Source organism: Rhinolophus sinicus, linkage group LG01 (genome assembly GCF_036562045.2).
Source record: "Rhinolophus sinicus isolate RSC01 linkage group LG01, ASM3656204v1, whole genome shotgun sequence".
Classification (NCBI taxonomy): Eukaryota; Metazoa; Chordata; class Mammalia; order Chiroptera; family Rhinolophidae; genus Rhinolophus; species Rhinolophus sinicus.
The window spans coordinates 188,731,675-188,757,766 of NC_133751.1; the positions used below are offsets into that span (position 1 = coordinate 188,731,675).

The following is a 26,092-nucleotide window of genomic DNA, read 5'->3' on the forward strand; positions in this document are numbered from 1 at the left end:
AATTGAATATACTAATTAGTTTTGAAATGAGTAGTCTAAAACTTGGCAGTTTTGCTCTAAGTCTCACCTTGAATTTTCATATTTGCACACATTTAACACTCAAAACGAAACCTGGGTGTGGGAACTGTCCCACACCACATCCACCTCAATTCAGATGATTTGTCCCAAGTTCAATGAAGTGCATGTGAACTGAAAACAATGACTTCGGCAGGGCTCTGGTCTGAATTCTACTTTACAATGGTCCTTTACATATCAAATATTGATCTTGTTTCTACCATATTGACAATGATAATAATAACAACAACAATAACAACAACCGCTGTTGTATATGGTGTGTTAAGTATTGTTGCAAGGTTTTGCATTTAACGCTTTCAACAACACCCTGAGGTAGGTACAATTCTCATTTCCATTTTACGGATGGGGAAACAAAGATCCAAACATGTTAAACAATTTCCTCAGGGTTTACATCTAGTTAATAAGGAATATATGAGTTGAATCTAGGTAGTCTGGCTCCAGAGACTGGATTTTTAGCTACTATGTGCTAGTATTCTTTGCAGACATAATCTGAATGTTGACTTTTTATAAACAAGTTTGACATATTTTTAGGTCTGCCATTGGGAAAATATCTGATACATTTTCTCAATTATGTTAACTAATCTTAATTGTTTGCTTTCATGGATCTGGGTGCAACTCATCAAAATGTTTGTGGATATATATTGCTTGAAACACAAAATAAGTTCTCCAGTTAACTCAATAATGCTTCAATCATCACATAGTGATACATTCCTCTAGGCTAAGAAAATATCAATATACTAACTTCACTTGTCAAAACAAACTTCATAACCAATTGTCTTCCTTGATGTTATTTTTGAAATTATAACTAGGATAAAAATAGATTTATACTTGCATTATTTCATTATCTCATTACATTGATAAATCATACAGAACCTTAAAAGTATTCCCAATATATAGCTATTGTACTGAACAATCCACTCAAATTTCAAATTTCAAGGAGACACAGTCTGCAGGACCTAGATTAGGTCACATATCTATCCCCTGGCCAGAAGAGGGCAGGGTGCCTAGACTGACGACATCCCGCCATGATTTCATGCAATGGGAGACAGTTCTCTAAAGGGAAATGAAAGTCTCGTTATCAAAAGAAGAAAGGTATGTAGGGCAGGCAAAAACAACAGATGCCTTCTATATTGTCACAGAGTTTCTCCAGGTTGCTGAATTTAAAAGAAACTTTTCAGTTATCTTAGTTACTTTCTTGAGAACATTGGATAGTGCTGAAACTTGCTTTGGCGTCTGTGAAATCACTCTTTCCATTTCCAACCCTCTGCTCTTACTCATCTTCATGGCTCTTTTTTTACTTCCTGATGTATTCTTGGCCTTCTAGAGGTCTCACGCTATATTTACCCATATAACCTTATAAAACCTATTGCTTCAGGCTACTACCTACATCATCATAATGGCTCCCCATCTTTATTTCCTACCTATACCTCTCTCGTATATATTCAACTTCTTCTTAGTTTCACTTTGCTATCTCTCACAGGTACCTAAAAGATAATGTGTTCAAAAACAAATCTCCATTTCCCTCCCTCAACTTTCTCCTATTTTCTTAATGTTCATCTCAGTGAATGACACTACTCTCTAACTGGTCGTCCAGGCTAGATAACTTCGGCAAATCCTAGATTTCTTCCTTTCACTCAGTCTCCTGCCCCTCTTCCTCCCTAGCATCTCTCTTTAGACACCTACATGGAGGTACCAAGTGTTTTAGATTGTACATCTATAGTGACTCCCAATTACCTAACTTTTCTGCACATTGTAGGCTACTAAGCCCAAGTCAACCAATCAGTAGATTGTTGCAATGGCCTATTTGCCTCTCGACTCTGCTGATCACTCTCCCACATTTCTAATAAAATGTTAATGCAATAATGATTTTTAGGATAAATTACAAATTCTTCACTTAACACAATACGCACTTCATGTCCCATTCACAGCCTATATCTTTAGCTTTATAACCTTCCAATTTTTCTTACATTTACAAACTGGGCTCTAATTGTGCATAGCTGCTTGTAGGTCCTCAATCCAACCATGTTTTTTTACACTTGTATTTCTTCACACATGCTGCTCTCTCTGCATGAAGCACCCCTCTTTACTTATTTAGGTGGCAATCTTGACTTTCAAAACTCCACTCAAATATAATTTTCCTTAGAAATTCCTCTTGGACACACAGTGTGATTTAGATATCTGTCCTCTGTGCTCCCATAATGCTTATCACACAGTGTTCTAACTGTTGGTTTACTGGTCAACTTCTTACAATAGTTGGTAAGTGACCTTAGGGTAGAGACTGCATTTTATTTGACTTTAAATCTTTAATATCTTTTTTGATGTGAGACAAATATAACATTCAATGGATGTTTACTAAATGACTTACTGAAGGAAATGTTACCCAATGGAAATAGGTTAAAGAAGCTTACTAGAAAGTTTAGAGATTTCCAGTTATGTCTCCATACTTGCCATAAAGAAATTCCTTTTACCAAGTAATTCAAACCATAAACCTAAACATATATATTCTTTCATTAAAGTTGGCTACCTTTCTGGTTAACATTTTCGTTTTTGTCTTCAGGCAAGGGGGAAAAGTTAATGATGTACTTTGATTTTTAACACTTTTTTTTTTTTAAACTGAAAAGACTTGAAAAATGGCCATAAAATAACTTTCAAATAAGATAACCTGTCATAAAACCCAATTCATTATTATCTTTATTTCCAAAACTATAAGTCATTATTTTTCCCTTTCCATCAAACTGAAGAACATTTTATTCTACCTGATATACATGCCTTCAGTGTTTCACCCTGTTGTCTTCTGCTCCTGCCTGTTCATCTTTTTCCTGACATTCTCACTTCCAGTCTCTCCCAGAATGCCAGTCAGGCATCTACCCTATATTCTGCATCGGTGACATTTTTCTTTAGAAGACACAAATTTGATCACCCCAGTGAAATTCAAGCATTAGATAAGAACGAAAGACTCTATATTTGCATCACAACCTATTATTTCAATTTCATTTCCTACCACTCCTTTAACTCCAACTATGTTCACTTCCAGGAACCTGTTAATATTCTTTTATGCCTCTAAGTCTTAGCCTACGGCTAACTTTTCTGCCTGGAATGTACGTTCTCTGTGAATCTGTCTGATGTATGTAATTTTTTCTCATCCTCGTGTACGGATCAAGCATTGCACATAAGAAGCTTTCCTTGACTTCTCCAGACAGTTAGGTTAGTTCCGCATCTGTGCGTCTGGAGAAGCATATATATGCCTTCATTAGAGCATGTGCTTCATTTTATTTTTTAAGTGGGTATTTCCTACCAGACTATGCATGTAAGAAAGAAACTGTGTCCATTTATCTTTATATCTCCAGAATGTTCCATAGAACTTGCCACATTGCAAGCCCTCAATAAATGTTTCCTGAATGAAGTGCCAAGGCCACTTTGACTTCAGACACTTTCTCATTAGAAGAACCAACATGGGGAAGAATATGTTTTGGGCAAGAGAGGCTAGGACTATATGTCAAATATAAAAACGAAAGAATAGTAATTAATTTCAGGGAGCTAATGGCAATCTCAATGATGGCAAACCCATACCTATCCCAAGAAGAAAAGACAAAAAATATAGATAAGATGTAAGAAGATGGTAAGAGAAAGCAAGAGAGGGAAGGGGATAAAAATGATTTCAATGTGGCTCTGTTTAAAAGGAGACACACACCAAGCTATGTATATGGGATAAGGTGAATGATGAACTTTAGTAGCATTTTACCCATATTTTTCTCTCTTATAACATTTATCAATTCCTATCTCATGCAGTCAATTCTCCACTAAGTATGTTAACAAAGGGAAAAGGAGATTAAGGAAAATATCAAGTTATTATTACAATACACCTAGAAAAAGTACAGCATGAAATGGCATTAATATAAACTTAGTTGGTTAAAACTGTATCCAATATTGAATACTTGGGTCTATAAATGATATCGAAACCTCCCCTTCCCCAGTCCTCCTTGGCTTTGCCCCCTGCTCTCTCCGTACCCTTTCCCCACTCTCCCTTCTCTATTTCAGTTTCAGAGACACCTGTAAAGGGCCTTTGCCTGCCAAGGGCAAAGCGATCTGGGAAATGAGGTTGATGCTGAGACTGCAGTTGTTTAGAAGTCTTTTTCCCCAAAAAAACCACACTGGTTTAAACTGTCAGCACTTATTCTATAATAGGTTTAAATTGCCAACAGAGAGTTAAATATTGACTATAATTATTTATATACACCTTATCTCTCTGTAACAATATAAAGTCTTTTAGAGAGACTCATTCAGATGTATATGCAACACAGAGTCTCATACATAACTATGAATGGAAAAATGAATAGAATTAATAATCAAATCAAATGTCAAAAGTGCAATAAAAGAACATTATACGGAAAAGTGGCAGTGCTATAAGGTGTCTTTGGAAAGCTTTGGCATGCCCCTAAGCCTGTATCAGCTACCCTGTCTCAAACCACCTCTAAAGGTGGTTACACAGAAATGGTGTGCTTAGTAGGCAAATAAAACCTCGAATGCCTAAGTTAATGCTGGCTAGCATCATAAATTTAAAGGGGACAGAACACTTACAATTTCTTAATATTTAATATCTGGAAATGTAATAGTAAAAAGAAGTACTTACTGGGTGTTTATTGCACATCCAATCACATTTAATTTTCAAACCAAGCCTAACAGTAACACACTCGGACATCACATAGCCAGACCAGGTTTGCTGGACTCCTAGGCCCACCATTTTAACCTCTATGTTCTGGGACCCTCATAAGCCCAGATAATGCAAGGTGTGATATCAAATTCACTAAGATTTAAAACAGACAGGCTTTTAAAAATTATACTTAATAATGATAACAATATAAAAGAAACGGACTCACAACAGTGAACAGAATTAAATCTGATTCTTTATGCTACATAAACTATCCTCAATACGAAGACATGCTTCAATTATTCAGGATAACAAAGTATTTTATTAAAAAATATTACCAACAACATAATCACTAGCTGTCGATTAAACATATTTCCACAGTATGCACTATATAAAACAAACAAAAACCCAACAATAAGCTTTGAGCTATCATAAATCACTAAATAGATAGTATTTATATTTTAAAAGTGACTATAGTGTTCCCCAATTATACTATTTAATATTGGCCAAATCTTTTTTATATAAAATATATAAATGTACCATTAAGCTAAGATTTTTACATGAACTTCTATGGATAATGAAATTGATCAGCCTAAAAATATAATTAGTAGGACAGGACAGATGCAAATCTAGAGAATTGAAATTAATTACTGTCCTTTGTAAGGCTGATTTTCTAACATTAATTTTTCAATAGTACCGAATTATTAACTGATAAACCTGAGGGGCTGCCTTCCTATCTGCTACTGTGCATTGTGGAGACAAGAATGTTTTGCTTGGGGTTTGATTTCTGTGGAGGGAAGTAGTGCTTAATTTTGGTCTAGACTGTTCTCCACATTTGTAGAAAGCAAAATTAAGTAATTTCCAAAATATATCACAAGATGGCTTGGAGAAATTTCCAATTATATCACTGATCACTTACCGAAAAGGAATGAAAATACACAAGTAATCAAATCGTTTAGGAAACCTATAGACTTATTGGAACCACGTCTAACTATTTGGTACAACCAATGAAAGAGGAGAGTAAATAGTACCTTCCTTTGGTGTATTCAAGGTCGGCTGCAATTATTATGTTAATACAAACACATTATGAGTAATAACTTGGGAGTATCACAGAAACTCAATATAGCTTGTTTGCAAACTGTCCCAAAGCTCAACTCATTTCAAATGCTTCAGAAGATAATCCCATGCAAAGTTAATACCATCTAAAATAGTTTTAAACAAAGTAAGATTTTATTCTTAAACTGAAGGTTAGCGAGACCTGTGTCACCGGTAAGAAACTACCAAAGCAGGAGAGGGGAATGAGAAAGGTGAATGCCATGTCTACCCACCATGATGACTCAGGACCTGCCCAGCAGCCTCCATGCTGACATTCTGGAGATAGTTGTGGCAGCGTTCCTTGTGCTCCTCCAGTGAACTGCGCTGCTTGTAGCTTCGTCCACAGTAGTTGCACTTGTGAGGTTTACCCACTATGGAGAGAATTCAAGATTAGTGTGCTGGCAGTGTCATCTAAAGCAAAATTAACAGCTAACTTTCGATAGTCTGGAGAAAGCATGTATATGCTTTTCAAACTTAAATCTCTTCCTCCTCCACACTTGGATGTAGATAATAAATCTCTACCAAGGCTAAAATACAGAAAGAAGATAAGGCAGATCGTACCTTTGGTGATAGGGGAAATACTGAATCAAATTCACACTCTGACTGTATCCTAGATGATCCATCTTCAAATTATCTACCTCTTAACACTAACACCGACTCTAACACAATTCTCTCTGCTCTGACTCAGTCAAAAGACAAATCAGGAGTGCCCCAGATACATGATGAGAATTATTTTTTATTTATTTGGGGGGGAGGGAGGTAAGTACAGAGAATCTTACTGAAGGAAACCAAAATGTAACGACTCAAAATGTCATTTTTTAATGAAAAGATTATTCATGGGTACCAAGAAGACTAAAATGAATTCAAATGATGAGAAAAACATACAGATAAAAGCAGAGTTTCTTTTTTCTTTCCACCTCGGTAATAGCTATTCACACATGCAAAACTTTGCAGCAGATCAGTGTATTCTCCCGTATCAGCACTGTTCTTACATTACTAAGAATTAACATAGTGGTGCTTTGAGTCAGGACCACTAACAATAACCTGAAACCCTAACATATGCAGTTATACAATAATAGTAATATTTTCCAATACATTTCACATTCATGAAATAAATGATTTCCCAATAGCCAAAGTGCCTTATCTCAGTATACCTGATAAAATAGTGTGACATGTTAAAAAAAAAATTACAAAATTGATTAAGAAGAAAAAGAACACATTTATGGAAAGAGGCATATTTGACTACGTAACGATTCACGAGGATATCACAGAGCAATTTGATTCTTGGTGTTGAAAAGGAACAAGAAAGCATAGAACATCAGGTGGTCTGTGCCAAAGCCCTCCTAGGAGAGCACAGTGTGAATCAGGTCAGGGGCTCTCACGTGACTCCCATAGAAATCATTTTGTTTTGCACAGAGGACACGTAGACAACTCTTTTTCGTGGCCAAAGATGGCATTCCTAACTGCAGTCACCTTACAAATCCATGTTATGACACTCTGGTGAGATTGAAATGCTGGAACAAGGCAAGGTACTCAAAGGTACATCAAAGTTTCACTATGCTGATTTTTTTTAAAAAACAGAAACTTCAGATTGTACTTGAGGTGCATATAAATGAAAATAAGTTGTTTCATAATCATAATTTTTTGTAAACCGTCTTAAATAAATAAAAATTATCCAAAGCATGATTGTTCATTTCGAAAAATACTAGGCAAAGTAATTTCTAGTATTCAGAAGCAAGAATTTCTGGGAAGTTGAAACCAGACAGCTGTGTATATTGTGAAGAATTTGTATAGCTGTGCAAGAACATTAAAAAATACAAGAAGATACTTCAGTTAAAAACATTTAGTGCAAATAATATATTTATATGTAATTGAATTCTAAGACTACACATAATGAGACCACATATTACAAAAAAGCCTTTGTTTACTATAACCATTACTCAATTTGGCTGTTTCTCTAGAAATAATTGAGGAATTTGCACGGAGTAAGTCTACTAACCAATTAATTCGTATTAAGCTCATGCACTGTAATTAATAGGCCACTACAGACTAGTTCTGCCATCTCCATCTTCCCCTTTTTTAAGTCTTGTCGCATTGCCTATGATACCTGTTTTACTGTGAACACAACCTCCTGTACTTTCTTCCCCTTATTTATATAAGCAAACTCGATTCCTTCTCAACTTGATTAAAATGTAGTTCCCTTCCATGCCCTTTGGCTGACAACCCTCTATAAACTCCCAACTAACCTGACAAGGAAGAAAAGACAGTATACTTTTTATTGTTTTCAAAACGCATGGTTTTTACTCCCTTCATTTTCGAAGTCTATCCTGTCTGCTTTACTTCAGCTGTTTTAAAACATCTGTCTTTCCTCTTCATTCCATCCTTGCTGTCAGTGAGTCCATGGAATTGGAGTACATTTTTCTAAAAGTATCACCCCAATTTTCCTACATCTTCACCTGCATGCCACTCCAGCAATCTGCAGACGGGGTGACATGTTGGAACTTGGGCATCTCTTAACTAGTTTATCTCCAAGAAGTTGGCTCTGGAAATGCTACACCTTTTCCCTTTACCTCTCTCACTTAATCCATATTTATTAAAAGCCTACTATGTACCAACGCCGAAGGAGCTGGAATATAAACTGGAGGTGAAATCTCGTGGTGTCTATCCTCATGCACTGACAGTCTGCTGAGGAAGAGATACATTTAACACATGTATACAAGCAATTGTTACAAACTGTGGCCGATTCTGCGAAAGAATGTTGTCCTAGTTAGTGTAACATGGGGACCTAATTTAGTTTGTGAAAGTTGAACAGGAAGGTCTGCCTGAGATAGGAACATTTAGGCTGATAACTAAAGGAAAAGTAGAGGTTGGTCAGATAATGGGGGGTAGGGAGAAGGGGGAGGAGAGGTAGTGTTTCAGAATTTCCGGGAAGTGCCGTCATCTCTTTCTATTTGTTGTCATGTAACTCAGCTCCTTCAAAGTCGAGATCATGCCCTTACTAGTTTTTTGAAAATTATTTTCAAACATCATTAACAATCCCTGCCAAATATGGCTCTACTATCTCCACAAGACCATTTCCTGCCATTCCTTTGATATGTCTTAAAAATCAAGTTCAGAAAATACTGTTTATATTTACTCTCTCTATGAGTTTCTCTGTATAATACTTATAAACCATGAATTAATATGTATATCATGCATATTCACAGACCAGTATTTTGCGATTTTCATTTTTATAATTATGAAATACATAAATATTATAAAACACATCTCACCATCTGAAACACCTTCATTCTGATATCACTGAAACATTTTTTAAAAAGTCATCAGTAGCCTCTGAATCACTAAATCCAGTGGCCTTTACTCAATCCTAAATCTTCCCAATTTCCTGGTCATTATCAAACCTTCTTGTGTCTTGAATCCCAGTGTTTTAGCTTCAGGAATCACATGCTGTGTTCCCCCACTAGCTTCTCAATCTCTTCCTCTCTGACAAATATGTATGTGCATCCAGATTTTGTTCTCAGTACAGCAGCTTCCCTCTCTTCCCTCTAAATTAAGCCTTCATTTCTATGAAACGTTAAATCATGCCTGGAATAATTTCCCATGTTTGTAATCTCCTATTGTCATTTAAACCTTTTTTAAATGATGTTGGTGAACCCCGAAATCATAATTTTCTCCTTTGTGCTCCCGCAGCACTGTGTTCATACTCTGTTGATACATTACTTATGACAACTGCATTGTAATTACCCATTTGATATCTATGTATTTCCCTAATCCAATCAGTTCTGTCATACGAACAGAGGTCATGTTTTATACAATTTTGAACTGGTAGTGCTTATGGTAGTTATTAAACATAGGAATAGTCAATATGCATTTGCTGAATGACTGCACTTTAAACTCATACTTCAAATGCCTTCTGAGCTTTGACTTACGCATACTCCTCTGAAATCCAAAATTCAACATATCCATTTTAAAATTGGCACTAATGAGGTACAACTTACATAAAATAAAATGCACACACTTTAAGTGTACTTTTCAAGGATTGTGGAAGTATACAGTTGTGTAACCACCACAACTAAAATATAGATTTCCATCACCCTCTTGCTCCTTTGCACCAATTCCCTTCCCCAAATGCAGCCATAGCAACCAGTGATCTGCTTCTGTCACTACAGTTTTGCCTTTTTCTTCAGGATTTCATATAAACTGAACCATGCAGTATGTGGTCTTTCGTGTATGGTTTCCTTCACTCAGCATAATGATTTTGAGATTCCTCCATGCTGTTGCATGTATTGGTAGTTGATTACTTTGTATTGCTGAGCTGTATTTCATTGTATATTCCAATATACCACAGATTGTTGATCCATTTCCTAGCTAGGGTTGTTTCTTGTTTATGGCTATTAGGAATAAAGCTTCTACGGACATCAGCAGGCATTGTTTTCATTTCTCTTAGATAGATACCTAGAAGTGAGACCGCCAGGTCATACGGTATCTGATTAACTTTATAAGAAACTGCTTAACTGTTTTCCAAAATGGCTGTATCACTGTGCATTTCCATGAGCAGTATATTAGAGTTACAATTGTTCCACATCCATGCCAAGATGGTATTGTCAACCCTTTTTTCATTTTATCCATTCTTATAGGCATGTAGTGGTATCTCATGGTGAATTTGTGTTTTCCTCATGTCTCATAAGATTAATCTCTTACCATTCACATATTTTCTTTGGTGAAGTATCTGTTCAAACCTTTTGCCTATTTTTTTATTGGGTTGTCTGCAATTTTATTATTGAGTTTCAAGAGTACTTATTCTGGATACAAATCTTTCATCAGATACACACTTTGCAAATATTTTCTATGGTTATCTTGCCTTTTTTATATCTGAGTTTCTGTTGAAGAGCAAACTTTTTAATTTTGAGTAAGTCCAATTTACCAATATTTTCTTCTATGCTTGTGTGTGTATGTGTGTGTGTGTGTTTTATTCAAGAGGTCTTTGACTAGTCAAATGTCACAATTTTCTCCTTTGCTTTTTTCTAGAAGTTGCATGTTTTAGCTCTTGTATTTAGTTCTATGACTAATTTCAAGTTAATTTTTGTATGTGGTGGTAGGTAAAGCCTATACCATTCTTTTTTTCAAACGTGGATATCTGATTGTTCTAGCTCCATTTATAGAAATTATCTTTTCCTCATTAAATTATCTCAGCACCTTTGTTGAAAATCAGTGGGTCATATATTTGTGGTGTATTTCTTGACTCTCTACTCCATTCTACTAATCTATTATGTGTATCCTCAAACCAAAAGAGTATGTCTTACTAATATAGTTAGTTTTCCAATCAGGTAGTATAAGTCATCCAACTTTGCTTTTTTCAAAATTATTTTGGCTATTTTAGGTCTTTCATATTTCAAAAAAATTTCTTAGAACCAGTTTGTCAATTTCTACAAAAATGACTGCTAGGATTTTTATTAGGATTGCATTGAAACAATAGGCTCAAATTCAGGAGAATCATCATCTTAACAGTACTGAATCATTTAAACCATGAGCATGCTATCATCACTCCATTTCCTTAGGTTTTCTTTAATTTCTCTTAGCTACGTTCTATAATGTTTCTTGCACAAAATTACTTAAATTCACCTCCAAGTATTTCATATATTATTAAATGTATCTCTATGTATTTCATATATGTTTTGGATGCTATAATAAATGGTACTGCTTTCTAAAGTCCAGTTTCCAATTGTCCATGGCTAGCATATAGAAATACACTCACTTTCATCATACTGACCTTGAATCTTGCAACCTTAATAAAATCACTCAGTTTTTTTTGGTTGATTCCTTAGTATTATCTACATAGATGACCATATCAACTAAAACTAAATACGATTTTATTTATTCCTTTCCAATTTGTATGTCTTTTATTTCTTGCTGTTGCCATACTGCATTGACAAGACTACCACTACGATACTGAATAAAATTGGAGAGAACAGATATTTTTGCCTTGTTCCTACTCTTAAAGGTTAAGTTTCATTCATATGTTATTAGTATGATGCTAACTGAAAGTTTTTAGGATAGCTTTTATCATGTCAAAGAAGTTCCTTGCTATTGCTGCAAATTTTTATCATGAATTAACACTGAATTATATCAAATGCTTTTTCTGCATCTATGAAGATGATTGTGTGTTTTTTTCCTTCTTTAGTCTGTTAACATTGGGAATTACATTGATTTTTCCAATATTGAATGTACTTTGAATTCTTGAGATAAACCCTATTTAGTCCTGATATGTTAATCCTTTTTTATATATATTTGGATTCTACTTGCTAAAATTTTGTTTAGAGTTCTTGTATCTATGTTCATGAGGGATATTACTATACAGTTTCCTTTTATTGTAATGCCATTGTTTTTGGTATCAGGGTAATGCTGAACTCATAATTTGTTGGGAAGTATTAACTCAATGAATTTGTTTCATCTGCTCAAATTTATTCACATAAACTTGTTCATAATATTCATGTATTATACTTCCAATGGTTAGAGGAGTTTCAGTGATGTCCCATTTTCATTTCTGATATTGGGAAATTGGGTGTTCTCGCTTAGTACTGATTGATCTTGGCTAGAGGTTTATCCATTTTATTGATCTTATCACAGAAACAGCCTTCAATTTTATTGATTTTTCTCTATTATTTTTCTGTCTTTCATTGATCTCTGCCTTTATCATTATTTTTTCCTTACTTTACACACTCTATAGATTTAATTTGCTCTTCTTTTGTAACTTAAGAAGGGAGCTAATTAGTTTGAGGCCTTTCTATTTTTCTAATATAAGTACTTAATGCTATATATTTCCCTCCAAGTACCATTTCTATTCTTATCATGTTCATGTTTTCCTTTATGTTTTTAAATATATGGAGTATATTTACAATAGCTGGTTTACCAACCTTGTCTATTTCAACCATTTGCTCATTTCTGGGTCAGCTTCTATTGATTAATTTTTCTATTGATTATAGGTAATATTTTTCACCTTTTTTGCACATTTGTGTTTTTTTTTTAATAGGATGCTTGATATTGGGAATTTTACATTAGTGGGTTCTAACTTTTGTTGCATTTCTTTAAAGTGTGCTTGATTTGCTCTAGTATGCTGTTACAGTTTTTGGAATCAGTTGATCCTTTTAATATTTGGTTTTACGCTTTAAGGCAGATCCAGAGCATGCTTTAATCTAAAGCCTAATTTATTCCCAGTAATGTGATATTAATCTGATAACTTTGCTCAATGCCCCGAGTATTACAAAAATCATTCCCCAGTGGCTGGTGAAAATGAACTATCCTCAACCCTCTTTAAGCTCCAGCAATTGTTTGACCTTCTGCTTTCTGGTGTTTCTTTTCCCAATTTCAGGTAGTTTCCCGATACACATAAGAACATCACTATTTACCCAAAGAGTCGAGGGGCCCTCTGCAAAACTTCAGAACTTTTTCTGGCAGCTTCTTCCTGTCTGATACTCTGCCTTCTACACTCTAAGCACATAGTTCTCCCTGGACTCCTCAATTCAGCAAGACTGCCTGGCTCTGTTTGGGTTTGCTGTTCCTGAGCTGTGGCCTGGAAACTGCCCCCAGGAAGTAACCTGGGATAATTATAGGACTCACCACCTTTGTTTTTCTTCTCTCAGGGATCACAGTCCTGCAGTGGCTTTTGTTCAATGTATAAAAGCTATAATATATTTTCTCTGGTATCATAGTTGTTGAAGACAGGAGAGTAAATCTGATCCCAAATACTTCATCATGATTGGAAGCAAAAGTTATATTTTTAATTAGATTAAATACCAAGAAAGTTACACTAACTTTGTAAGTTTCATAACCAGTACCATTCAGGTAACTGAAATAAAGTTTCTTAAAAGTATAATTCTAAGAATACATAATACTAACTATTTTAAAACACAGAATATAAAAGTGTCAGTGTTCCTGACTATCTCAAAAGTTAACAGTCTCTTTTTTGATGTATTGTACCTCACAAAAATCCTACACTTGTACCACACACACACGTACACACACAAAGGAAGAACTATCAGTACAATCTGTCAGAGGTATAGATACAGATTACTGACCTGAGTATTGAATTACAAATTGAAGATGCAATAAAGATAATTTGACAACCCTGAAAAATATTTAATTAAAAAGACTGCTAGCATTTACTGCTATTTTCTTCATCTGTCATTATGAGGAATTCAAAATAAGAAATGCCTGCCCCTATACTCCTAAGAGCCCCATATACCTACCCAAAAGGAAGAACAAATCAAATAGCCATAAAGAATTTTGAAATATGAAGTAGGACTGTTTACCACAAATTCATAGGGTGCTATGAAGATAAACAGCATAATCAAGCCTTGTTCACTTATATTTTCTTGAAATATGTCACTTCAAGAGTTATCCTAGTGAAACCTATAAAACAAATTACAATAGCACTAATACATGTGGTAAATGTTTTATTCTTTATATAGATGTATGTGTTTACATATAGAAACATGCAAAGAAACACATCTATATACAGAAAATATATTTACCATTCGTTATAACACATATAAAGTCACAGAGCATTATACATATACCACATTCACTTAATTTTAATAAAATTATATGTACCCACTTTCCTTTATATATTTATAATACAAAAAATGGAAACTTGATGTCCGATTTTACTTGTCAATTGCTCACAGAATTATAAATTAATCTGAAAAAAAGATGTGCACTGAAATATGCAATTGACATTTAATTTTTTATTTTGTTTTGTTTTTAGTACCCTTAAGCTATACTTTGTCTGAACTAGTGGTTTGTTATATATTGCATGAACCCTCTATATAAACAATTTTAATGTTCTTGATTCCTATTGTTATACTGCTTCCTCAAAAAAGGTTTTACCAACTCATATTCACACTACTAGTGTATAAGACAGCCATTTCACCACACTGTCAACAAGTACTTCATTAAAATAATAAATCCTCCAATAATAGGCTAGTCCTGTGGTCCTCAAATTGTAGCAAGGCACTTTGGGGATGCTGAAGCAAACTTGGAGGAAGGATATTTTAAAGTTAGATGAGCACATGATATTTTAAATATTTGAGGAAGATAATTTTGATCTGCATTTCTCTGATAGCTAGTGAAGTTGACTGAGCATTTCTTCAAGTATCTGGTGGCCCTTTGTATGTGTTCTTGGGAGAAGTGTCTGTTCAGGCCCTCTACTCATTTTTTTAATTGGATTGTTTGGGTTTTTTTGTTTATGAGTTATATTACTTCTTTAAATATTTTGGATATTAGCCCCTCATTGAAGGTGTTGTTTGCAAATATCTTCTCCCATTTGGATAGCTGCCTGTTTGTTTCGTTGATGCTTTCTTTCGCTGTGCAGAACCCCTTTTGCATGATATAGTTCCATTCTCTTATTTTTGCTTTTACTTCCCTTGCCTTTGAGGTCAAACTCATAAAGTCCGCTCTAAACTCAAGGTCTATAAGTTTAGTACCTACGCTTTCTTTTGTGCAATTTATTGTTTCAGGTCTTTTATTTTAGGTCTTTGATCCATTTTGAGTTAATTTTGGTATATGGTGACAGGAGACTTTGGGTGGTGAACACAATGCAATATACAGATGATGTATTACAGAATTGTACACTTGAAACCAGTACAATTTTACTAACCCATGTCACCCCAATAAATTTAATAAAAAATTTGAAAAAGAAATAATAATTTTCAATACCCCTCAGCAAATGACTTGCTCAGAGTTTCAACCCTGTATCACATTACGTTTCTTTCAATGACATATCTTTGTGAAGCTAGGTTTCAGCGGTTGCTGTAACACAAAGCAAGTACTATAGGAAAATAAATATGGAACAGAAAATACAAGTGGGGGTGTCCAATATGATTCTAAGGTTTGGGAAGTTGGCATGGCCAGCAAGGTGTACTATCCCATTAGTAAGTAATTGTCCCTGTTTAAAAACGATATAAAAACATTGCTTTGTCTTTCACCTCATGTATATTATTTTTTCAAATGGCTATAAAGTTGTTAGGACAGAAACACTTAAGTTATTTGGACCTGACCACTTCATAAATGAAACTGTTAGGTATTTCTATTAGGCCTCAAGGCAGTATGGAAAAACTACTGAGACATGAATCAAGAAAGTTTGCGAACCTATGCTGTAGACAATATAACAGAATTTGTAGTTTTCTTTTTAATTTGTACCAGTGAAATTGAATTTTGAACAAAAAAATTAATACATTTTGTATAACATCCTTTCAAATTACCTATTCAATACCTTTAGCTATTTATCAATTATATTCTTAATTGCTATTGTCTTTCTCATTAATTTGTTCAATTTCTCTATTAATGCCCACATCCTTTGATTTATTTCTTTATAAGTATTTATTAATAATTTATGCTTTCTTGACATTTGGGTGTTTTTAATTTTCATGTGGTCAAAAATGTTGGTAATCTTCCCCTTTGTGTCTTGCTTTACTGTTTTAAAATTATGCCTGATACTAAAATTTTGAGAAATGTCCACATATATTTTTTTCTAAATCTTTAGAAGGCTTAATAACTTCAGGATATATATACTGTTTTTATAAACTGTTTAAGTGGGAAGAAAATATTTTAGAAAGGAAACAACTTCCTACCTGAAAAGTGAGCTATTTTGCAAACAGAGCCTCGTTATAAGTAATCATGACAGCATAATTAGGTGTCAAATATTAAATATTACACTGAAATAACTTCTATCTCACTAGGCAGAGTTATCCAATGACAGTTTAGGAGGGGGAAATGTTAAATGTTCAAATAAATCTGTGAGCCAGTACATTTAAGGGGCATTTCATAGAGTCACAATGTACATGAGCATTCCAAAGGTTCTTTTTCATGTTTAGATTTAGTAACAAGCAAGCAAACAAAACCTGTTTAACCTAATGTTTCCCCCAAATTATTTTAAATGTGGATCTATTTAAACAACTATTAGTTTCCCAAGTAAACATCTTTTTCTGTGGATGTACTTTGAGAAACACTGTACTATAATAATAAAATAGGCTCCCACTGTTGACATTAATGAACTTCACTCTTCTTTTATAGGATTTGCCAAGTGTTGTACAAGAATATATAATTCCTTTATAAATTCATTTAACATATTTAATTGAGTGTCTTTAGATGCTGTGGATAACTCTGAACAAGACAGACATTAGCGAACATTATTTATCCATTCAAATATTTCCATTTGTTTTATAACGTAATGACATTGATTTTCAAATTAATTTGATTGATTGATGCATATAAGAAGCCACAGACATTATAGAAGTGCAGAGTTATAATGCAGCAAGGACATGGTGAAGTAGGAATTTAAGACACAAGACAAACTGACATATTTGTAACTTTTGTTATTACAAACATGCAAAACATTTATCATGAGGAACAAAAAGTAAATAGAAAACCAAGTAAGAACTTTCGAGGCATACAGAATAAATTAATAATCCAACTACATAAATTTTCCTTTTTGATATGATTTCATTCTTTCTTCAAATGATTTTTCTTATCTGACTTTCAAATATTATAATAACTCAGGTAAATAAGCAAGGCTTTCAAGTATTATAAGTAAGCAAGAAGTTTGGATATTAAAGAGCTCCAGTAAATTTGGAAAGCAGATAACATGCTCCAGTTATAACTTGTTTTCAAATTATAGCCCTAACACTTACCAGCTGTGTGTGAACCCTAGGTTAAGTTAAATGAGAAAATAGTTGTATCTAACTCGTAGCATTTTTGTGGGGGGAAAAAAAGCATATGGAAAACTTAAGATACTTGACAGAAAGTAAGTGCTCAATAAGTGGCATCTCTTTTCTTCCCCCATTAGCATTTGTCACCTTCTAATACACTATCCAATTTACTTATTTATTATGTTTACTGCTGATTGCCTCTCTTCCTTCATTAGAATATAAGTTCCACAGGGCAAGATCTTTTTTTCCTTCACTGCTGTATCTCAAGTGCCTAGAAAAACACCTGCCATGTCGATACTTAAGAAATATGTTTTGAATTAATAAATGTCATTTCATTATTAGAGCTTTTTTAGGTTTCTTCACATGGTAACAAGGATTTTCAACTGGAAGAGGCCATCACCCATGTGTGCTATTTGTTTATTGTCTAGGAGTGAGTGAAAAGAGCACCCTTAATCTACAGCTAATTTCACAAGAAAAATATCTAAATGTATTATTTATTTTTGTAATTCACAAACTTGAAAACCATGCATTAACTGACCCTATAGAAATTAGAAAACGGTATTTTTCTTCCCTTTCCTATTATGGGTTTTTTTTCAGAACAAGTACATTACACTGTAAGGCCCTCATCATTCAATTAATCAACAACATTTTTTAAAATCATGTGCCAAGTACCATTCAAGCAAGTAGGGATACATTAATAAATAAGATAGAGCAGGTCCATGATCTCACAGAGCTTACATTAGAAGGACAGGCGGGGGGGTGGGGGGAGCTTGAGTGGGAGGAGAGACAAGCAACATATGCATGAACAAAAAGCCAAGATAACCACAAATTCTCATTCAAGCTTTATAAGACTTTAAGGCAGAGATAGGAAGCCAAAGAGTTACTAGGATGATGCTTTAGGGAGGGTGCTTATAGAAGGCCACTATCTCCAAGGAGATGATATTTAAAGCAAATATCTGAAGGATAATGAGGTGACCATGCCAAGAGCTGGGGAAAGAGCTGAAGGCAGACTTCTAGGATCATCAGGACAAAATCCCAGGGGTAGAAAATAAAGGAACCCAGGGGGACAAAGAACACAGAGTGAGGGCAGTGTGGTGTATGACCGGACAGCAGTGGTCGGCAGGACTCCCACTGGCCATGGGAAGCAGTTTGGTTTTATTATAAGAGCAATGAAAAACCATTCAAAGATTTTCAGCACAGGAATTACATGATTTACCTGGGGTTTTTAAATAACATTCTGGCTGCTGTGTGGAGAACAGAAAGGAAAGCAGGAGTAGGGTGACTGAGAGATCAGCCCCTGGAGTCAGGCAAAGTGCAGTTTCTAACCCAGCTCTTCCTAAATATTTGGAAGTTGTATAAAATATGCATATATAGTTATAATGGAAAGATTTTTTTTTTCCCTATCAGAGCATTATTTTTTGAAAGTACTCTCACAAAGGTAGTTTATACTATTCTTAGATTTATTGTATTCTAAATTTCTGTATGTCCTCAATTATTATGGAACATTTTTGTTTATTTGAGCATGATACAATTCTTCAGGTTTATTATGCTGAGCACTTGCGTGTGTGTGTGTGTAAAATCTAATCCAAATAATACACTGTTGACAAAATAGAAAGAAAGAAATAAGGTAAAAGTATAATAATCTTCATAACATATGGGACCATACATATGATATTTAAAACTACAGAGTATGGGGATGTTAAGTAGCATCTCTCTCTTTGAATTTGACTTTCCTTAATTATAAATTATGGACCTTAAAACAGTGCTTGTCACAAAATAAGAGACTATTAAATGTTACCTATTAACTCTTATCTTTATAATGAACTTACATTTATCATCTACTACAAAATACATATAACCACCACTGACCTTCACTAATCTTAAAAAAACTAACTTTCTAGTAAATGCAAAAACATTCAACTGAAAGCATCCATTGATTCATTGATTGATTCATTCATTCAATCGACGCAGTGTAAGAGATGCAGATGCAAAATAAAATACAATAAGATCTTGTATTATATTGAATTTAGGATCTTTCATTTTTATCTGTATGATTATTATCATCATATTTCTGTACAAGGTAAAGGGATACCACTCTGATACATGATTTGATACCTTAAATAAAAGTTTAATTATATTCTATATATATTTTATATGCTTATAGTGAAGGATATATTGGTTTTTATTTACCTCGTTTGTATGGTTTTCTCCTATTTGGGAGTTTTCTTACCAGATTTGGCAAGATAGTACAGGCTGAGGATGAATAGGTTTCCTTGACTCACATACCAGGATCAAGTAAGAAAATAAAAAGAGAGGGTGGAGGTTAGCTTAAAAAAAAAAAAAAAAAAAACACCTCATAAAAACAGTGCGCTGTGCCCTTTTGGACACTGAGTGAGCAATGAAATTGGCATGCCGCCCTTCCACTTCTGCCATGGAGTTCCAAACATGCCAGGCCTGCAGACTCAGCGATGTGAAAGGGGAAATGTGAAACGCCACAAGTTCAGACTGTCCACACCAACATCCACATAGGGTGCAAAACGGTGACAGTAAATGCGGGAATGAGGACAGTGTCTGCAGAAGATTGAGAAGAATGAACGAGAAATAGATCCACGATTCTTGCCTATTTCTTTAGAACTGCTGGGAATAGAAAAAAGTAAAGAGGAAAGTTTCCAACAGTAAACTGATCTAATAAACGCCTTTGCGCCACAATGAAGAGCTACATCAGATGAGTATGTGTTATTGAAGAAAGATTTCTTTTTAATAATTCCTTCTGGAGATACATGTTTGGAATTTAAAGAAACTTGACTACTGCTACTAGAAAATAGTCCATTTAAAATACGCTGTCATGTACATTATTTAAATTATTTAATTTATTTTATAAGGAACATATAGGGTAAAATATATAATGATTATTTGTCTGGGGAAAAAAAAGGTGGAAATCCCATGAATTATCTTACCAGCTGACCTGACTGAAAGTGGCTTTTCCCTTGTAATCAAATTTCAATAGTCAAGGTCTTAAGTGTGTGTTTTAAGAGTTGGAAATGATGATACTAATCCCATCCCCTCTCTACAGTGTTTATTGTAAAGCATACTGTACAAAGAAAGAATCAAGGTCATCAGTATCAGGATTTGAAAGGGTGAAATCAGCATAGCACCGTCATGCAAATCATGTGTGCAACTGACACAGCTTATGTAATTATCAGGGTAATCCACCTCTATCAACCACCTCCAGGATGGAAAGGGGGAGTAAGAGGGTGGGGAAAGTTCACACTTGGGAGATCACCCAGAAAGTGGGCCAGGTGCCAGGTCTACAATCAGGTGAAAACAGTTCCTTCTCACTCAGGAAGCCTGCAGGACAAATTATACTACACTTAATGCCCCATCACTATTATGAATGAGCTGCATTAGATTCAATTTCTGAACCAGCATAATTTAATCCAATATGTCTATCATATAATGGTCCATGAATTAGTATTTTTTAAATGGATCTCTTTGGTAAATCTGGTAGAAAAGTCATGGTGCTCAGGTTTTAAAATTATATCAGCACGAAAATAACTGATGATGATAATCTTTAGGCCAAGTCCTATTTTTTTTTTTTTACTCGACTCATTTCACAAAATAATCAGTACTACTAATACCCAGAGGTCTATGACCTGCAGCAATTCCATGTTATACAAATCATTTCCTATGTAATATAAAGGTACTTATTTATGTACTTTTTTCTGGAAGTCACCTCAAAAAATAAAGTGAAGTAATTCTGAAGTAAACATTGAAGGGTTGGTGGAAAAATCTACGAGAAAAACAAAAGAAAGAGTAGAATGCAAGGGGAGCGACAAAGGAAGATAATTTAAATAAAACAAGATGGGAAGAGGGTGTATTAGTAAAGAGTGAATGATTACAAACGCTACATGCACTTTAGAATACCTTTTAGTTTAATGGAATTTCTGATCAGTCAGCAATTTAAGGAAGTGATGTGGCTGTGGTAGTGAATCCTTTAGTAAGAAATGACTATATCTGAGGGCATATCATTCTCACGCCGGATTAACACACTATCCCATCTGACTTAAAACTAGAACATTTGACAATAAGTCGTTTCTCTAACAATATGGTCAAAGGTTAGCTCTATCTCAGTCCAAGCCAGATGCTACTTTTGAACTTCATTTTTAAGAAACATGAAGATAAGGAGAAAGCTATCTCTTCTTACGAGTTTCTCTGCGAGCACCGTGTTTCCCCGAAAATAATACCTAGTCGGACGATCAGCTCGAGTGCATCTTTTGGAGCAAAAATTAACATAAGATCTGGTCTTATTTTTATATAATATAACACCAGGTCTAATAATATAATATAATATAATATAATATAATATAATATAATATAATATAATATAATATAATATAATATAATATAATATAATATAATACCGGGTCTTATATTAATTTTTGCTCCAAAAGACACATTAAAGCTGATGGTCCAGCTAGGTCTTATTTTCGGGGAAACACGGTATGTAGTATATACCTTCAAAATGCCTGTTGGTTGCTTTAACATTCTACTAAACGTGAATATCCAAACATATTCAAAAGCAGAGTGAGTCATAACATTTTATTTTATAGGTGTTTTCTCATTAATAGATACAGGCATAAATGAACAAAACAAACCAGAGTTTTTTTAAAAAGGCAAACTTAAATGAGTTTGCAGCAATGTGCTATTTAACTGATATGTTCGTTAAAAATCAGTATTATGAACAAATATAAGCATTCAGTATTTCTCAGCTATTTTTAATGGATAAAATAAAGTCCTTGAAAAATGAGACTACAGTCCTTATATAAAAGGAATAAAAATGTACAATGAGGCAGAAGTTCTTAACAGATGGATATCTACATGGTACATCTGGTCCAGTTCCTTTTTATAGGACAAAACAGCTTTAAATTGACAATTAGACATAAAAAACAAAGTTCTTAAGCTGAAAATTGTCAAACATTGAATAGGTTATAAAGTAGTGTTGTAAAAATCAACATTCCTAAGGTGTTTGGAAATAAACTAGATTCTTGTTCAGAAAAATATAGGCTTACTGACCCGAAGTTAAAAGAAGACTTTGACACTAGAAAGTTCCTCCAATAGCTATTACTCCAGGGTTATGCGATACAGATATATAGTCACGCACAACATAACAATGTTTCAGTCAACAACGGACCACATATACGACAGTGGTCCCATAAGATTATAATGGAGCTGAAAAATTCCTACCACCTAGTGATGCCGTAGTCACCGTAATTTTGTAATGCAACACATTACTCACGTGTTTGTGGTGATGCAGGTGTAAACACACCTGTGCTGCCAGTACCATGTTTCCCCAGAAATAAGCAAGAATTAATATAAGACCCAGTCTTATTTCACTATAAGACTGGGTATAATATAATGTAATGTAATGTAATATAATATAATATAATATAATATAATATAATATAATATAATATAATATAATACTGGGTCTTATATTAATTTTTGCTTCAAAAGACACATTACAGCTGATGTTCCAGCTAGGTCTTATTTTTGAGGAAACACAGTAGTGTATAAGGATAACATAAGATTACAGTAGTAGGCTATACCATGTAGGTTTGCATAAGTTCACTCTATGATGTTCACACAACAACGAAATCACGTAACGACACATTTCTCAGAACGTATCCCCCGTTGTTAAGCGGTACATGACTGTATAAGGTAAACTATTTTTACGAAGTATTTTGTTTTAGGTGATATATCCAACTAAATAATTATATCACATACTAAATACTGGTTTACTTGAAAGCAAAGGTTTTACTTAGAGTTTTATAGCAGGTCTTAAAATCATGAAGTAGTTCTTATTTTCTTAAAATAAGATGAACAAAAAGATCAGAAACACTGCGCTGATCTGCTTATTTAAGGATTTTTTTAATATATCTTGGTACAATACTTTAGTGTTACTACAAACATGCATTTTAAAAATATGCTAATGTTGAGGACTATTTGGCTTTTTAGGAATATGACAGACAAGGAATGTTTCTGTGAAACATCTGAATTTTTTATTTTTGAGTATTCTAAAAATATTCCATCTTTATGCAATAATTTTTTGTAATATTTTGACTCCAGTACAAGCCAACGGCCAAAACTGAATTTTACATATGGCATAAAAACATTTGAGACTGTGTGAAAAGCATTCTTATTTAATATTTTCTCTTTATAATTTATACAAAGAAATTTACAACATATATTATGTAAGTTTCCATATATTAGAAACACATACTCTTCTGTTTTAAATATTTAATTTGGGCACAGCATTAGAGTATGTGAGACATATATCAGAAATATTAATTAGAAAAAAAATATGTATTCTACTTCCTCCTAGATTTAAAAGATAACAAGTATGCTAAGTATTACTTTGATTAATAGGGGTCCAGGGCTTAATTGAAACACCATTTCCCCAGTATATTGGGTATAATAAAAACAAAAGGAATAATATATAACATTTGAAGCAAACTAACCAAATTTCTAGGAATGAAAGGAATATAATCACTTGTTAAACTAAAAATTTTAAGAGACAAAATTAATTAAAAACATTTTTTGTAGCAGGCGCACTGATTGAATGATTCATCATTAAAAACTCAGAAATACTATGTTATATTATAAATTTATATAAAGCAAATTAGATGATTTGAATGGTAAATCTTAAGATTAAGGAATAGAGAGTTTAGAATAGAAACTAGTACCTTTTATTTTCTCACAACCTTATATAATGTATAAGGTTGGGCCATGTTCATAAAAGTGCAATTTATTTTCTCACCGGGCTAAAAATCTGACCATGATCTTCAGCTGATATATTGTTGATAATATATTCCAAATCCTTATTTCTCTCTCTTTCCCCTCTCCTCCCAGTCTCTTTTAAAATGTCATTTAAATATCAGATGTAAAAAGATATGTTTACTTTTTTTGTTTTTCAGCCATTCATTTTGTTTTGAATGTTGCAAAGGGACAAAAGTAGAAAGAGGGTTGGGATTACCAGACATGTTTAAATTTAGCCAACATAATTGCAATGAAATAAAGGAATTCTAATGAAATGTCCAGCATCAAGGCAAATAAATTAGCTCTCAATAACCCATAACACATGAAAATATTTTTAAAAATCAAACATGGATGATTGTACAAATAAAACTTAGATTGTCTCATTTTATTTTTTATTTCTTGAATACAAAATATTTAAGAAATAGTATACAGCACTGCTATAACCGAAGTAAGGCTATGATTTCTTCCATCATTATTTTAAGAAGTAGGAAATAAAATATAGGAGTTGACAGGAATTATCTAATACTAAAAAAAAAAAAAATTATCTGCAATTGGTCAGGTATATTTCCAGAAATAGTAAAATTACATTCTTAAAAAAGCATTGCTAGAAAATAAACTTTACCATGGCAAACACTGGTAAACACTCCCAAAGTATTTTTGCTCTCTAAAGGGGTCTGATTTATTATTTGTAAAACTGGGCATCCTTTCAAAATTTTTAAATGTTATCAATGACTGTAATCAAAATTTAAAACATGCACTCAAATCAAATAATCAGGGTTTTGTACACTTAAACTCATTTCTTATTCCGTTGTGAGGAGAAATTCAACATTGTTTTACACTTCTCCTGCTGGTTTTCAGCAAGACAAAGGGAGCTTTTTCAAAAAGTATTTATTAAAAGGGTATATATTTTGAATGAACAAACTCTGTGGAACAACAAGTGGAAAATCAGAAACTGTCTATCTCCTAGATTTAGGTTAGCAGATAGTTGCAGAGAGGTAATATGGACACTGGGAAGAACATCTGAAAACTTCAACTTAAAACCTATTCCATTTTTTGCAAATCTATTTAAAAAGTTAAAACAAACTACAATAAACTGTAAAAAAAAAAAAAAAAGTGGGGAATGAGGACCACTCTTTTACTCTTTAAGGCTTGGTCATAGTAACTGATCAGCAGCAAAGCCCCGGGAGAAAAGATAACACGTTGTATTTAGCATCCTATAATATTAGTAGCACAAGGAGACTAGAAGATAAAATTAAGTGACTTGAGGAAGTCACATAGCTAGTTTGCAGTGAGCCCATTCTAAAACCTAATGTCAACTTCTTCACTTCCAGATGGTATTCTTTTTTCCTTATCATTTGAGGTAATAACAGAGTTAAAATGTTATAGGATAAACATACGAGGCTGTTATCATTTATCCCATAGCAGAGAATCGATTTTGGAGTCTGAATCCAGGCTCTGCCTGTGTGACCCCTCTGTGCCTCAGTCTCCTTAACTGTAAAATGGGAATTATAATAGTGAGAAGCTCTCTTTTGACTGACTGCCTCTCCATTCCTTTTGAAAAACATACTGATGGGTGAATTCCCGAAACATTGAATTCCTGGCACTCGTAGGCCCCTCTTTTGTATATCCACATAAACACTTCCAGGAGTTGGATTTTGGAGTTGCTAAGAGTCAGTTATAATTCTAGTCACACCTACTTATGCCAGCTGCACCTCTTATTATAGTTATGTAAATCATTAAAGTATCTATATTC

The 26,092-nt window shown here is 33.8% G+C and overlaps 1 protein-coding gene across 10 annotated transcripts in view; it reads right to left on the reverse strand.

The window, feature by feature from the left end:
- IKZF2 (IKAROS family zinc finger 2) overlaps positions 1-26,092 on the reverse strand; it is a 151,084-nt gene that overhangs the window by 16,094 nt on the left and 108,898 nt on the right. For all 10 annotated transcript variants that reach the window (XM_074312741.1, XM_074312737.1, XM_019727025.2 and 7 more), the window contains one exon: positions 6,052-6,189. In XM_074312741.1, coding sequence (XP_074168842.1) covers positions 6,052-6,189 — 138 coding nt within the window. The remainder of the gene's footprint in view (positions 1-6,051; positions 6,190-26,092) is intronic.